General features: G+C 44.3%; 1 protein-coding gene across 3 annotated transcripts in view; it reads left to right on the top strand.

The window, feature by feature from the left end:
- MYH11 (myosin heavy chain 11) overlaps positions 1 to 15612 on the top strand; it is a 118773-nt gene that overhangs the window by 557 nt on the left and 102604 nt on the right. For all 3 annotated transcript variants that reach the window (XM_045819291.1, XM_045819290.1, XM_045819292.1), the window contains exon 2: positions 13127 to 13488. In XM_045819291.1, coding sequence (XP_045675247.1) covers positions 13144 to 13488 — 345 coding nt within the window. In that variant the 5' untranslated portion in view covers positions 13127 to 13143. The remainder of the gene's footprint in view (positions 1 to 13126; positions 13489 to 15612) is intronic.

The following is a 15612-nucleotide window of genomic DNA, read 5'->3' as shown; positions in this document are numbered from 1 at the left end:
AATGTCACTCAAAAGTCATTTCTATCACATAGTCACACCAAGTGTCACTGCACGTCGACTTGGAAGCACTGTTTAGTTCTGCTGATAAGGCATTAACTCAGTTAAAAACACATAGGCACATATTATTCAGAGAGGGCAGTGTTTTTCATCAGTTCAGAGGATGTGCTTGTTGATAACCTGGGAGAGACAGGCTGGTTATGATCCAGTTCATTTATTACATCTCAGTTTCCTTCCAGACCCCCTCCCTCCAAACTTTAAAAAATTTATCCAGGTTGACCCTAGGGGCCTCAAATACGCAGACCAATGCCAAAGTTGGCATTTGCCTCCATGACCTGTGGATGCATTATGTAAGGTTGCACTGGGATTTTCCACAAAGCAGCCAGTACAAAGTTACTGTCATGCCCCACAAAGTGGGCAAAGTAAGTAAAAGTGTGGCTACTGCCTGTTGTAAGTTTTCTCCTTGCACAGAGAGCTGGTGGGGATTTTGCTGCTTGAGGAAAGGCACCATTCAAAGCCATACCTGTTAAGCAGTAAAAGAAAATATTTAGAAACCAAAGACAGGGAGCAATTAGCTAGAGCATTAAGAACTCATAGACTAAATTGCAAATTGGCCAGGGTTTGGCAAAGGGAAGGCAGGACAGCTGTTAGCAAACTGCTTTACATAGTTCTGTTTGTTGCAGTCTTCTCGGGTTGTTTGGTTTCCTTAAGGCTCCTATTTAAGAGAGGGCTCTTAAAGATGCTGAACGAAAGTCATTAGATGGCAATGTAGAAAATAGGATATTGAACATCTGTGGAAGGAAAAGCGGTCTTTCCTCAGTGCTTTCCCACTGAAGTCACTGCCAGTGATGGAGCACGTATGTGCCAGGCACTGTAGCAGTGCTCGACTTGCTGCATCTTATTTAATTATTGCAACCACCTTTTAAGGGAAGCACTATGATGCCTGATGAATATGCAAGGCAGCTGAGGCTCAGAAAGGTTCAGTAGCTTGCCCAGGGTGGCACAGCTAGCTGGTGGTGGAGCCCATGCCAGGGTCTGTCCGGCGCCAAGTCTCTACCCTTGACCCCACCATCTTTTTTTTCTTTATCATGAACAAAAACAGTTGGAGTCAGGCTTCTGGTGGGACCAAACATTTCCAAGAAAGCGAGTGTTTATCATCTCTTCGAAGGAAACATAAACTGACATTTTGCGAATTTAAAATAAAAGGCCCTATTTGTCCCCCTTGGCGTGATAATCAACTGGCCTGATGACCTTAGGTGGGCTCCCATCCCAAGGGTCCAAAATATGAACTAGCTGGGCCTTCTTTGAGAAGCTTCTGGGGCCTGCCCTGTAAACACCATGTTTTTTTTTTTATTTTCATGTCTGAAATAGATGTGTTATTCCGTACAAGGTAGTTGTTATCATTACTTTTCTGTGTGAGGGCTGAGATTGAGGCATACATGCCCATTTATGGTAGCATTTTCCATGAGGCCATCCCTAGCGCCCTGGCAAATGAGCCTTGTATTGCAGCTTTGTTGGTTGGGACTCTGGGGATTTCTCTGCCCTTGTCCTTCCCGGTCAGGACTAAGTGGAGGAGCCGGGAGGAGAAGGCACTTGGGAGGAAAGAGGAATTCACTTTTCCTACTCCTCTCTTATTTGGGAGCTTTACTTGGGGGCAGGGGTAGGGATTGTCTTCTTTCCTCAGTACAATGGATCCAAGCAGGTGGATTTACACTTTTGGCACAATTGTGTAATTCTCAAATCAGATATAGATGAGATTTTTCTGGAAAGCCAAGTCCAGTTTTAAATTCATTGGAATCCTAGACTGTCACAAGCAAATTTAGAAATCATCAACCTTTAGAAGGTTTGGGCCTCCCCAAACCTCAGTTTTCCTATCTGTAAAATGGAGCTAATGAGGATAGCTATCAGTAGAGCACTTTTGCCAGACAACATGCTAAATCCTTCACAGGCATCATTTACAGTCGTCCCAACCACCTTTTGGAGTAGATGCTATTATTATGAGTGCTGTTTTACAAATGTGGAGTCTGAATAACTTGCTCAAGATAACTCGACCAGCCAATGAGGATTCTACAAGCTAGCTCTAACTCCAGAGCCTAAGGGATCACCCTGTTGGGAGGATTAGATGAGATAATGTCCATGAAAGGCTGAGCACAGTGCCCCTGGTCAACTCAGCGGATGGTTACTGACAACATATTGCACATGACCAGAGACTGTAAGGTCCTTGCTCAATGTGGCACAGCTGGTACCTGGTAGAAACAGGAAGCCTGTTGTGTGGTCTTTCCAAAAAGAAGAAATTTATTCCTAATTTTCTTTTTGTGTAATCTCTTTTTGTAAACCCATTTCTTACTTGAGCTAAAGGTGGTGACTGGAATCTTCCATTTTAATGCAGCCACGCTTCCTCACCTGTGTCAGGAACAGTACAGATTCCAAGCTGTTGGCACACTTGTGACTCGCTTTGGGTTACAAAGGCATCCATTAAGAGCTTCCACCTGTGAGTGGAAGCAGCCTGTCCAGCTTTCACAGTGGCTCCTTCTCTCTGAGGTCTCCTCCCTCTCCCCCTTCAAACACATTTAACTGTGGCCATACGATGGAGGTGAGGACGAGTCGGGAGAAGACGACCAAGCAGGAATCTGAAAGAACTTCGGGGTGGGATCAGAGATGCAGGAAGGAGTGAATGCTGCCTGTTGTATCTGTGGGAGGAAGTTAGGTGTCTCCGACTTACATCCATGATTCAGGGGCTCGAGAATCAGCCCTCTTTAATGGCTCTAAGACAGGGCCATAGGACATACCACCAGCTCACTTGTGCAGGCGTGCATCCCCCCTTCACTGGTGGAGCATGCAGCCAGTGACGCAGGTGCTCAGAAGGGGCCAGCTTCCGAGACCACTAGGGTCATTATAGCCCTTCCCCATTCTCCAGGTAGAATGCCTTTCTCCCTGGCCCCATCCCCTCCACCCCCCATCTCTACACATTATCGTGGTTTATGTATTCTCGTGCTTCCTTCTAAAATGGTTCTCTGTCAGATTTTTCTTTTACACAGATATGGGCATTCCATAAATTAAGTTTTTCCACGTAATTACATATTTTCCACATCTTTCTATAGCAGCACATTTTGAGGGTTTTCTTTTTTTTCAGCTACACAACACTATTGCATGGATGGACAGCATCTTACTGAAATAACCCCTTATTGAAACATACCAGTTTCACTCCACATTTCTCATAAACAGGATTCCAGGGAATATCCTTGGTTATCTATTTTTATCTAATTATGTCAGTTTATCTGCAGAATAAGTTCCCAGCAATACAATTGCTAAGTTAAAGACCAGGTACGTTTACAATGGATAGATATTGCTGAAGGGTCTCCTAAGCACTCTGTAAGTTTAGACTTCTAATGGTCACACAGGAGACTAGACATTGATTTTTAAGCTGTGCTGTGCCAGAGCGGTAAGACACAAAATGCAGTGGGGCTTTAGGGCCAGAAATTACCAGTTCTCTCTTTACCCAAAGCATCCTCCATAGGAGTTGTTAACACACCTCTTGCTAACCAAGCTCTCTTCACAGGGAGGAAAAAAATAATTTAGCTTTACTAATTAAAAAAACTTGCTTCTGGAGTTACTCTAAAAACAGTATTCAAATGAGTTAAGCAGATGTTATAAGGTAACACTGAAGTAGCACATTCACCACTAACCTTTTTCCTGTTAAGGTGAGGTCAGGCTTCCCTGGTAGGATAGGGGAGGTGATTTTGGAAGATGGCTAGGGGGTGTGGTTGGTGAGGAAGTGGCTGTCTGGCCAGGCCATGGACCAAAGAAGAGATTTTCTACTAAGAGGGGATTGAGTTTCAGACAGATCTGAATGCAAATCCTAGCTCCAACTTTTACAAGCAAAGGCCCTTAGTTTACTTTCTAGACCGTGGTAGCATTGTAGGAATAGTAAATAATGCCCACCTTGCTGAACACTTATGAGGCATGGCGAGATGATGTATATAATAAATTGCCTTGCCTGATACCCCATGAAGAGAAGAGTCCCAGTAACTATAACAGCTGTTATCAATAACAGATTTGGAGTCCCAGCTGCCTTGTAGGCATAGTTTGGGGCTCAGAGAATGGATGCACCTAGGGAGTCCAGTCCCTCTCCTGCTACCCTCTGTACACTTGGCTCCTCCCACACCTGGGCCAGGCCTTGAATTAATTTCTTCACGTCAGATTTCAGCTGGTGGGTTGTGCTCTAGATCAGGTCCAGAGGCTTTCATTTTGCCTGTGTGGCATTTACAATGTGCAGTGATTTCACTGTTGGGGTGGGTGTGTTGTACCTAAATTGAGATTTCCAGGTCTTTAGAAAATCTGGCATACAGAGCCCACATCCAGAGACCTCAAATTGCCACCCTCTTTGGAGAGGGCGAGAGGGCTCTGGCCAGTCACCTCCAGCCTGGGTCACTTTCACTGTGCATTGCTCACCTGACCCTGGAGGCATTGGAGCCTGTGTTCAGAATCTTGCACCAGTGGCTTAGCAGTAAAATCCTGAGGGAGGCAGTTGACCAGGCCTCATGATTTACAAATCTATATTCTTTAGGCTCTGGAGTATTTTATTTTTCATTAATGCAGAATCAAAAGAGGCAAGGCCTTTACCCCTGAGTTCCTCTGGGGAAAATAAAACCAATGCTAAAACAAACTAAAGCAGCTGAACATTCTCAGTTGGTCCAATTTCAACCCTTTGGTCAAGAATCACAGATACTATAAAATATTAGAGCCAAACCAGCCCATTCTTTTCTTCCAAATGAAAAACCTAAGGTGCAGAGAGGAAGAGTGACTTGCTCAGAGTCACCCAGCGAGTTTGGAGGAGATCTGGGACTTGTAACCCTGTGGTCTTACAGAGGCTGAAAAACAGCTCGTTTGTGCGCAAAGAATGAAGGAGTGCGTTGTTGGTGAGGAAGCTAGGACTCTGTGTGGGCCTGATACACACAGCTGTGTCAAACATCATTAACGCCAACAGTGACAGAGTCCTTTGCTTTCATGAGAATGTTCAAGAGCAGCCCTTGATCATGAAGTGTACTTAGTATTCATCAGTCCTATGTCATAATCTGGATGCAGCCTTTCAGCCCCCAGAGCTGATGCAAGGCATGGGCAGGGCAGGGCAGGGGGAGCAGAGAAGGGGCTTGGAGAGGAAGAAGCAAGGTGTTGGGTGTCCTCCTTTAGCCTGGCCACCTGGGCAGGCGCTCCTGTCTGATCTGATGTGACCTTCCACAGTTGACATTCCAGGCTGGTGTTGACTAAGTAGCGACTGTCCTCAGCTTTGTCTTTCCCAAGAGAGCCTGTCTTTTTTACCCTAAAGTGGTGGTTCTTGCTGGGGACAGTTTTGCCCCCCAGGGGCAGCAGTGTCTGGAGATGTCTGGAGACGCGACCAGGGGGAGAGTATGCTCTATCATCTAGTGGCTGGAGACCGGAGATGCTACATTGCACAGGACAGCACCCTGCCCTCACCCCCTTCAAAGGATTATCCAGCCCATGTCAATAGTCTTGAGATCAGAAAACCCCACTCTAAATTAAAGACCATAGCAGGGAGCAGCAGGCCAAGTTTTGCTTCCCTTTAGCACAGGGGAAATTCTATCACAGGACTGTGGTCTCTGATTTCTGTGGCTATTTTTTAAAAATATACTTTATTGATTATGCTATTCTAGTTGTCCCAAACTTCCCCCCCTTCTCCCCCTCTGCCCAGTACCCCCATTCTCTTCAGCAATCACTCCCTTCGTTCATCTGCTGCAATTTCACAAGCTAGTTTTCATTCAGCTCTGGGCCACACCTAGTGCCTGATTGTCCACTACTCCAAATTTGGAAAACCCAAGGTTCTGGGTGCATGCTGAGGCAAGTCCTTAAATTAATAAACCTGCATTACCCAGAGCCCTCACACTGTCAAGTCCCACCCAGGACCTGTCACATGTGTGCCTGTATTTCCTTCAGGCCTCAAGGTCTCTGCGTGTTTCCAAGAAGGGAGACAAAACAGGAAAGATCTTTTTGAAAATATATTTTTGTGAGATTTCATCATAACTAGCTGTGCCATGATGGCCAACTTACTTAACCTCTCTGTGCCTCTGTTTTCTCGTCTGAAATCCAGCAGTAATGGTACCTCTCCCAAGGGTTTTGAGGGGATTAAATGAGATAAAGGTGGCAGTCAATAAAATTTAGCAACTATAATTACTAATATTGTATTATTAATTTGTTAGGCTTGCTGAATGTTCTCAAGGGCAAACCTGTGGGATTGCATTCTGTGTTTAACGGGTTAAATTCTGTGGCCACAGGTTTTGGGGAGGCCTGGGTTCAAAAGAGTGAAGTAGCTTTTTTTCTCAGGCCCTGATAGGTGTTCTGCCTCCCCATGATGGAGAGGGAATGGATTTGACCACAGAACTGGGTTTTTTTTTTTTTCATTAAAGAATGTCTCACCCCCCCTGAATCCCACCCCACCCCAAATATTCCAAGGAATTAGGGTTCCAAGGAGCACACTCTGGCAACCACCTTCCTAGGGCGAAGCCAAGCTCCTCTTTCCTTTTCCTTCTTTCCCGTGACCAAAGCAGATGTCACACATCCTAACTGCCACAGGCATCAAAGTCCTGGAGGCAGGCCAGCTTCTCTCTCTCCTTTTCTAGATGGAGACCCACTCTTTGCACTTGATCTTGTTTGTGTTTCTGGATCCTGGATTAGACAGGGTTCCTGGCCATGGGGATTCCTGTGTTCTTTTATTTATTTATTTTTTCAGTTGTATTTTTTTGTTGTTTTCCTGACTTTTAAGGCAGCTCACCAACATTGCACTGAGAAAGAGCCCATTGAATTCTCATGATGCTGGGAACAAATAAAACACTTCTGCTGACCCTCTTGAGAATAATCAGCTACCATTTAAAGACTTTTTATTGATTGAGTAATAATATAGCCATACTTAATACTGTTGAACTATACAAATAAATTGTTAAGGTGGTAAATTTTGTGTTCTGTGTATTTTAGCATAATTAAAGATTAAAAGGAAAAAAGAAAGAACACCAAAAATTTTCATGGAAGCGTTCTTTGTATCCAGAAAAGAGGCCCATACCTTGGCCGTGCAGCTGATCCAGTTTTCACAAAGTGCACACACCCACGCAGCGGGCACTCAGGTTAAGAAACAGGACATTGGCCCGCAAGCCCCCTCACGTCCCACCCTTTCAATCTGACATCTGATGTGTATCACCGTCAGTTAGTTTGACCTGGTCCTGAACCTCTTATAAACAGAGTCACACAGTGTATCCTTCCTGTATCTGCCTTCTTAAGTGTGTTTGTGAGATTTGTTTTTATTGTGGTGTGCAGTTGATTTGGGTCCCATTTTGAATGTTTATCATGTGTTATTATGTGCTAGGTGCCTTAAAGGATCAGTTCATTTATTGCAAATACTCCACTGAGCTTCTGATGAGCCCATCAAGCTTATGTGGGAGGCAGAAGAGTATAGTATGCAATGAAACCTGGGTTCAAATGCCAGCTCTGACACTTTTTTGCTGTGTGACTTGAGGTAGATTCCTTCCCCTTTCTGAGCTTTTGTTTTCATATCTGTAAGGTGGAGTGTATGGTAAAACCTAACTGCAGAGGCTGTGGTGATGTTACTTGGTGATCCTGCACGTGAAGGCTTTAGCCCAGGGCCTGGGAGGGTCCTTGAGTGTTAATGTCATGGTTGCTGTCCAGAACACTCAGCTCTAGGTTTGACATACAGGCCAAATGGGAGATGGTGCAACATTGACAATGCCTACAAGTGGGAGATAGTTTTGAAAAGTTTTATAGCAAACTTTTTCCTTTTAAGTAAAAATGTCAAACATGCAAAAGTAGGCAGAACAGTGCAAGCATTTATCAACACCTGAGCCAATTTCGTTTCCTCTCCAGCCCCTTTCATTTCTCCCCTGCCCTGACTGTTTTGATATAAACTCCAGGTTTGTGATTTCCTCTCAGTATTTCCAAACCTCTCTGAAAGGAAAAGATTCTCTAAACAGATGAAATCTCAGTACCGTTTTCCCACCAAATAATTTCACAAATTCCCTAATATAAAATATAGCGAGTCAACATTCAAATTTCTCTGATTATCTCATAAATTTGGGAGTGCTTGTTAAATAAAACTTTTTTTTGTGCAACTACATTTAACTCCTTAAAGCTTTCCCTTTAAGGGGTAGCTTTTAAAAAAATATTTATTTATTTTTAGAGAGGGAAGGGAGGGAGAAAGAGAGAGAGAGAAAGAAACATCAATGTGCAGTTGCTGGGGGTCATGGCCTGCAACCCAGGCATGTGCCCTGACTGGGAATGGAACCTGCGATGCTTTGGTTCGCAGCCTGTGCTCAATCCACTGAGCTACGCCAGCCAGGGCTAAGGGGTAGCTTTTTAAAAAATGCAGTATATACCTTTATTTGTGATTTTTGCTTCCCTGTATGTGTATGTGGGTGTTGGGGTAAAGGGAAGTTCTTTCCCTGCCTTTGTCAGTGCTAATCTTTTGTTGTACTCATTTGGCTTTTTCATTAGGAAACACTTCAAACATATGCAAAAGGAGAGAATGGTATGACACTCGCCATCCTCTCTGTGGGTGCCTGGCATTCAGCTGCAGTCGTTTTCATAACTGAAGTCATTTTCATTTCATTGCCACCCGCCTCTCATTTCTCTTATGTGTCCTAAGTCCTTTCTAATCTATAGGTTCCTTTCTTTCTCTTTCTTTCTTTCTTTCTTTCTTTCTTTCTTTCTTTCTTTCTTTCTTTCTTTCTTTCTTTCTTTCTTCCTTCCTTCCTTCCTTCCTTCCTTCCTTCCTTCTTTCCTTCCTTCCTTCCTTCCTTCCTTCCTTCCTTCCTTCCTTCCTTCTTTTCTGGGAGGTGGGGTACTTTGTCCACTAAAGGAACTGAGTCATTTGTCCTATGCTTCCCCACTGTTTGGACTACATTGTATGCCCACGACGCTATTTAGCGTGTTCCCTGTGCCCTGCATTTTCCATAAACAGGCATTAGATCAGGGGCTTCGTCAGCTTCTGCACCCCATCTTCTCTTGCTTTTTGTAAGAACATTTCACTGGTTGTGGTAGCGCTTCCTACGGCATCCCATCTGGGGACACAATACCTGATCAGCTCTTTGTGGGATATTAAGATTAATTAGTATGTGTAGGTGGTGCCAGCCTGGTATATCCACTAGAAAGTTCTCTATCTGCTTTTCCCCTAACTCCATGGATCTGAAAGTGCGGACCCCAGACCAGCATCCATACCTTCCCCTGGGAACTTGATAGACAAGTGCAAATCTCTGGGCTCATCCCAGACCTACTGACTTAGAAGCTCAGGGGATGGGCCCAGCCCTGGGTGATTTCACAACCCTCCGTTATTGCCAGGGCCCATTATTTATTAGGGGTTACAAAATCACTGTATTCTGGCTTTAGTGTTTCATCTACATTTATTAGCTGGAATTCTACTAATAGCGAAAGCAGAGTAAGGGAAGAAAGCTGTTAGGCTTATTAAGTCACAAAAGAAATTAAAAAACAATTTTTAATTGAATTTATTGGGGTGACATTAGTTAACAAAAAATATAGGAAATATGATTGTTAAACCCAGGACAATGTATATTCTCTACTATTCTTTATTTCTCTTTTTTGAGTAATGGAAGCAATTATCAGATTTAGGGAATGATTTGCTCATTTCTCTATCTTTTAAAAAAATGAGTTACTAGATCTGGTCTCCCAGGAGAAATAACCATCCCTCTAAGCAAATCAGCTTCTTGTTTTTATTAGTGCTATTTTCACTCCCGAACCAGAAAAGTAAGAATTGGAGCATCTGCCCCTCTAATTTTGCCTTGCAAAGTCTGCATTTCAGGACTAGCTGCCCAGCTCCAGGGCCCATTCATGAGTAATGGAGTTTACTTCATCTCCAGGGGACTTGGGGCCCAGGCATGAGGATTATCTTGGTGAATTCAAAGGCACTGTGGATTGTCCTTTGCATCAACCACACAGCATGTCCTGGTGGCTGTACACCCTCACTCAGCCTGCACCTTAGTTCTTGGTGCACAGCAGCAGTGGCTAGAGGAGGGGGGAGATGGGGTCCGCTGGAGGAGGCAGGTGAGAGCAGGTGTCATCAGGGCAGGGCAGGGCAGCTTCTCCAGGTGTGGTCACAGGGTCTGGAATGGGCCACTGGATGGGCCTATAAAAAGCTTGCTGCCTCAGCACCCGCCTCGTGGACACACCTGAACAATAAGATAGAGAAGCTGCCATAAATGAGCTACCCCTGTGGAGAGGACATTTAATGACTTTAAAAAAATAAAAACAGACTTCTCCTTGTCAGATATTTAGTTACCCTGAGGAACAATTTGTATAAGAAAGATGTAATCACTGCTTTGGTCCCCACCACACCCCCACTTTCTCTACCAGTTTTCAAAATAATGGATTTGTTCCCTAGGATCTTACAAACATGCCTGTGAATTTTTTTAATCATTATGAGCTCATGGATTTGAACATTGTCACCTTTCAATTCTTCTGTATTCTTCTTACTGATATTCAAACTGTCCTATATTTGACCAGATAGAATCAGTTTCATATTTTAGTATGCAGTTTTCTAGACTTTTAAAAATGTATACACATACACATATAAACTTACAAGAAAGAGTCTGTTATAAATATTTTAACCAGCTGTATTAATCTACATATAGTAGAGCTCACTAATTTAAAAAAATGTTCCCAGTGAGTTATCTGTCTCCACAGCTGTGCAGTCATGTAATCAGCATCGTAATCAGGGTACAGGACATTCTCAACACCCTGCAAGGCCCTTCGTGACTCTTGGTGGTCAGTTTCCTCCTCGGTTCCTGGCAACTAGGATCTGCTTTCTGTCACCACAGTTTTTGCCTTTTCCAGACCTCCCTTAAGTGGAGGAACAGAGCACGTAGGCTTTTCCGTTTGGCTTCTTCCACTAAGCATAACGCTTTTGAGTTTCATCTATTTTATAGTGCAGTTTGTTTCTTTGTATTGCTGAGTATTCCGTTTATATGTATTTTCAACTTAGAAATATATCCTAAGTATAACTGTATGGCCAACAGTTACCTACTGTATGATTTCATTTATATGAAATGTCAGAAGAGGTAGATCTTTGGAGACAGGCAAGTTAGTGGTTGCCAGGGGTTGGGGGTGGGACAGGGAGTGACCAGCTGTAGATGGGCACAAGGGAATGCTTTTAGGGTTGATGAGACTGTTCCAACATTTATCATAATAATGGATGCACAATATTTAATTTTATTAAAACCATTGACTTGTACATTTTATTTTTTTAAATATATTTTCTTGATTATGCTATTACAGTTGTCCCAGTGTTTCTCCCTCTGTCCCCCTCTACCCAGTACACCCCTTACCTCCAGCAATCCCTCCCCTGAGTTCATGTCTGTGGGTCAACATATAAGTTCTTTGGCTTCTCCATTTCCTATACTATTCTTAACCTCCTTCTGTCTATTTTGTATCTACTAATTATGCTTCTTAACTCCTGAACCTTTTCCCCATTCTCCCCCTTCCCCCTCCCAGCTGATAACCCTCAAAATGGTCTCTATATCTATGATTCTGTTCCCATTCTGGTTGTTTGCTTTTTTAGAATCAGTTCTTCCCTGGTGTTGAATCCCAGGGTGGGTGGGTTTGCATACATTTTAAGATCATGCAGGACCTTAAAGCAGAGTTTCCTGAAAATCTGGCAGTTTCTTCTGCCGCCACAACCCCCACTGCTTTTTGTAGCCAGATGTTATGGGGGTTTATCTTTGGGGTGCTGGAACCCTGGGCTGGGATCACTTGCTCCCAAGGTATCCCTCTGAATTTCTATCCACCAAATGTGAATGTGAGATCATCCCATTCTGCTGCTGCCTCTCCCCACCACATGGTGTTTCCATGCCTCTCTGCCCATCTCAGCGACTCTGCCCCTCCTACCTGTCTGGATGAATGTGGCTTCTTTAAATCCTTGGTTGTGGGACATCCATACAGCTTGACTTTTCTGATGGTTCTGGGTATTATTTGTTTTGAGATTGAGTTCTAATTCTTTTTATGGTTGTTTGAGGAAGTGAAGCATGTCTACCTACACCTCCATGTTGACCAGAAGTCTGAATTGTAAATTTTCAATGAGAATGTTATAACTGGTATATGACACTTTAATAAATACGACAGCATAGATGGAACTGGAAAGCATTATGCTAAGTGAAATAAGCCAGGTGGTGAGGGACAATACCATATGATCTCACCTTCAACAGGAGCCTAATCAACAAAATGAACAAGCAAGCAAAATATAACCAAAGACACTGAAATTGAGAGCAGGCTGACAGTGACCAGAGAGGAGAGGGGAGGGAATTTCAAGGGAAAAGGGTGAAGGGTTTGCAGGAACAAGTATACAGGACACATGGTCAATAACAAGGAGGGGTGGAAACGGGAGGGAGGTGGGGAGGGCTGGGGGGTGGGTTGGGATGGGGGAAAAGACAGGAAACTGTACTTGAACAATTAAAATTTTAAAAATGAAAACAATAAATAAGTGTATTAAAAATATATTTAGTAAACAAATATCCATAGCTGGAAGTTTCAGTGAATTATAGCATTCTATTGATGGGATGCTCTATGTTATTTAACAAGGCACCCACCCACTGAAGGCCATTTAGATTGCTGTAGGTTTGGCTGTTCTGAAAAGCACTACAATGTACATTCTTATACATCTGTTGGCACTTAACTGTTCCCTTAGGCTAGATTTCTAGAAATGCAATCGCAGGCTAAGGAGTATGCACAGATTTTAAGGCTCTTCCATCCTGAGGGCAGTGTGCGCAGGGGCCCAGCCTCTACTCTTGACAACATGGGATATTATCAATAGTTTTACTTCTTGCCTCTTAACCCCTGGATAGTATTTTGCCACATGAAAGTACTGTGGTTTATGTATTTGGTGCCATGCTGATGAACAATAGGCAGCAGCACAGATGTTTTTCAGAAGGGCCTGGTTGTTTCCATTCTTTGACAATGTAAACAGTACTGCAGGGGACATCCTCATACTTGGTCAGACGTTTCTTCAGACTGTGATCCCAGACATGGAGGGGTGAGGGCTTCCTTCGTCTGTTGTTAGGGCTTAGTTTTGGCCCAGTTCTGACCCTATTGCCTTATTCCTCAGGGGACCAACCAGGCACCATGGCACAGAAAGGCCAGCTCAGTGACGATGAGAAGTTCCTCTTTGTGGACAAAAACTTTATCAACAGCCCAGTGGCCCAGGCTGACTGGGCCGCCAAGAAGCTGGTCTGGGTCCCTTCAGAGAAGCAGGGTTTTGAGGCGGCCAGCATCAAGGAGGAGAAGGGAGATGAGGTGATCGTGGAGCTGGTGGAGAATGGCAAGAAGGTGACAGTTGGCAAGGATGACATCCAGAAGATGAACCCGCCCAAGTTCTCCAAGGTGGAGGACATGGCAGAGCTGACATGCCTCAACGAAGCCTCCGTGCTGCACAACCTGAGGGAGAGGTACTTCTCAGGACTCATATATGTGAGTATCTTGGGGCAGCCAGTCCCTTCTCTCTGGCTTCCTGTACTCCTAAGGGAAGAGAGAGGTTTAGAGATATGTTCAGGGTGCAGGTTGGGAAGCAAAAGGCCTCATTGAGGGTGGCCATATGGTGAGATAGAATCATTCAGACCTGGGTTCAAATCTCAGTCCTGCCCTTCCTAGTTCTGTGACATCGAACAGATTATTTTACCACTTGAAGCCTCAGTTTTTCTATCTGTAGCATGGGAATAATTACCCTTTCCATGTGAAGGTGGTGCGAAGATTCCACTTGATCACATATGCCGAGTGCCAAGGCATATGGTAAACACTCAACAGATTTTAGTGAAGTAGTTCTCTGCCCTTTCTCCATCTTGGAAATAAAGATCTCATAACCTCTTTGAGAAGGCTGCCCACCCTGGCAGCCAGCTGCGAGGGAGACATGGGGATCTGGCTAGGTTCTGTGGAGGCCCTCCCTGTCACAAATGGGAATGCCCAGATTGGACCTGGACCCAGTTGAGTGTGCAGATCAGAGTGGACAGAGCTGCACTGTCCAATATGGTAGCCACTGGCCACATGTGGCTAACTAAATTTAGTTGTAAATTAAACATCAATACTTCAAAATTCATTTCTTCAGTTGTGCTGGCCACATGTCAAGTGCCCCACAGCCACCTGTGGGTAGTGGTGCTGCACTGGATAGGCCTGGTGTAAAACATTTCCATCGTCACAGAAAGCTCTGTTCGACTAGATGGTGGGGTTGGGCAACTCAGACGGCACAGATTCCTTGTGGGGCTGGACCAGCTTTCCACAACACAGAGGGGCGTGGTAGCCCTGTGATGCCAGTCTGGTGAGCAGCGGGTCCCCCAGCCCGCCTTTGTTTGTCTTCCCTCTGAGAAAGGGTATGCTAATCCTGTAGGCAAATTACCTAATTTCTATCAAATTTCACCTCCTGCTCTGCAAAATGAACACAAGGATAATAACAGCCTCACAGGGCAATTAATCTAAAAAGAAAGTACTTGGCATGCCTCCTAGCACCTTGTAGGTGCTCAAAATGCTAGGTGGTGGTGGTGTCATTATTGCTGGCTCTGTTGTTGTTGCCGTCATCCTCGTTATCACCAGTCAGATGTTCTTGGCTCCTTTGTAAACTCGTGGGAACGGGCACTTCCATCATGCCCTCTGGTCCTGCCCTTTATATTTTGCCATGTGAAAATTACAAAAAGCCCTTTGTCATCTCTAAAAATGTCCTGCTGACTTTTTTTCCTAATTAGGAAAATAAGACACATTCACTACAGAAGACTTGGAAAATTTAGAAAAGTCCAGCAAACACAAACCACTCCCCCCAGAGATAACAGCTGTTAAGAAGTTGGTGTGTCATTGGTGTCTTTCTTTGTGACAGTGGTTCGTGTTTGCATATTTAAAACCCTCTGCACGTCAGTAAGTGACCTCTTTTTTCCATGTACAAGTCAGTGCTGAGCATCCCACATCTCAGTCAAAACTCCCCTGTCCCAACATCCTTTTAAGGACTGTGTAATCTATCCCTTGCATGTACCATCCTTGCTTATCCATTCTTCTAATGGATAGTTCAGAGGGGGGTTCAGTGGCTTTTTTAAAAAAAAAATTATTTATTTTTAGACAGGGGAAGAGAGGGAGAAAGAGAGGGAGAGAAACATCAATGTATGGTTGCCTCTCACACATTCCCTACTGGGGACCTGGCCCACAACCCAGGCATGTGCCCTGACTGGGAATCGAACTGGCGACCCTTTGGTTTGCAGGCTGGCACTCACACCAGCCAGGGCTCAGTGGCTTTTTTAAGAGCCTTGGGAGAACAGGGGAGTAGCTCATAATTACATGAATTCCTCCTCTAATCCAGGTTCTAGCTCTTGCCATACTTCATCTGAATAAAAATGCTTGTCCCATGTTACAAGAGAGCAAGCTGAAAGGCTCAGGGTGCTAAAGACCATCCTCATTCCCCTAGCTAAGCAGAGGAAGTCCCTTTTGTTCGATGTACTCCTTTTATGAAAATATTATCAACCTGGGCTGTCAGTATGGGACAGTTGCTTCAAAGGACACCAGTTTGCAGGGAGCTGCAGGGAAAACTGGGCTCCTTCAGGACCAGGTATCTCGTCTAAC

Source organism: Phyllostomus hastatus, unplaced genomic scaffold (assembly GCF_019186645.2).
Source record: "Phyllostomus hastatus isolate PE091 unplaced genomic scaffold, TTU_PhHast_1.1 phas_scaffold_385, whole genome shotgun sequence".
Lineage (NCBI taxonomy): Eukaryota > Metazoa > Chordata > Mammalia > Chiroptera > Phyllostomidae > Phyllostomus > Phyllostomus hastatus.
The sequence above is the reverse complement of the archived record's forward strand: the minus strand, read 5'-3'. Positions and strand labels throughout refer to the sequence as shown.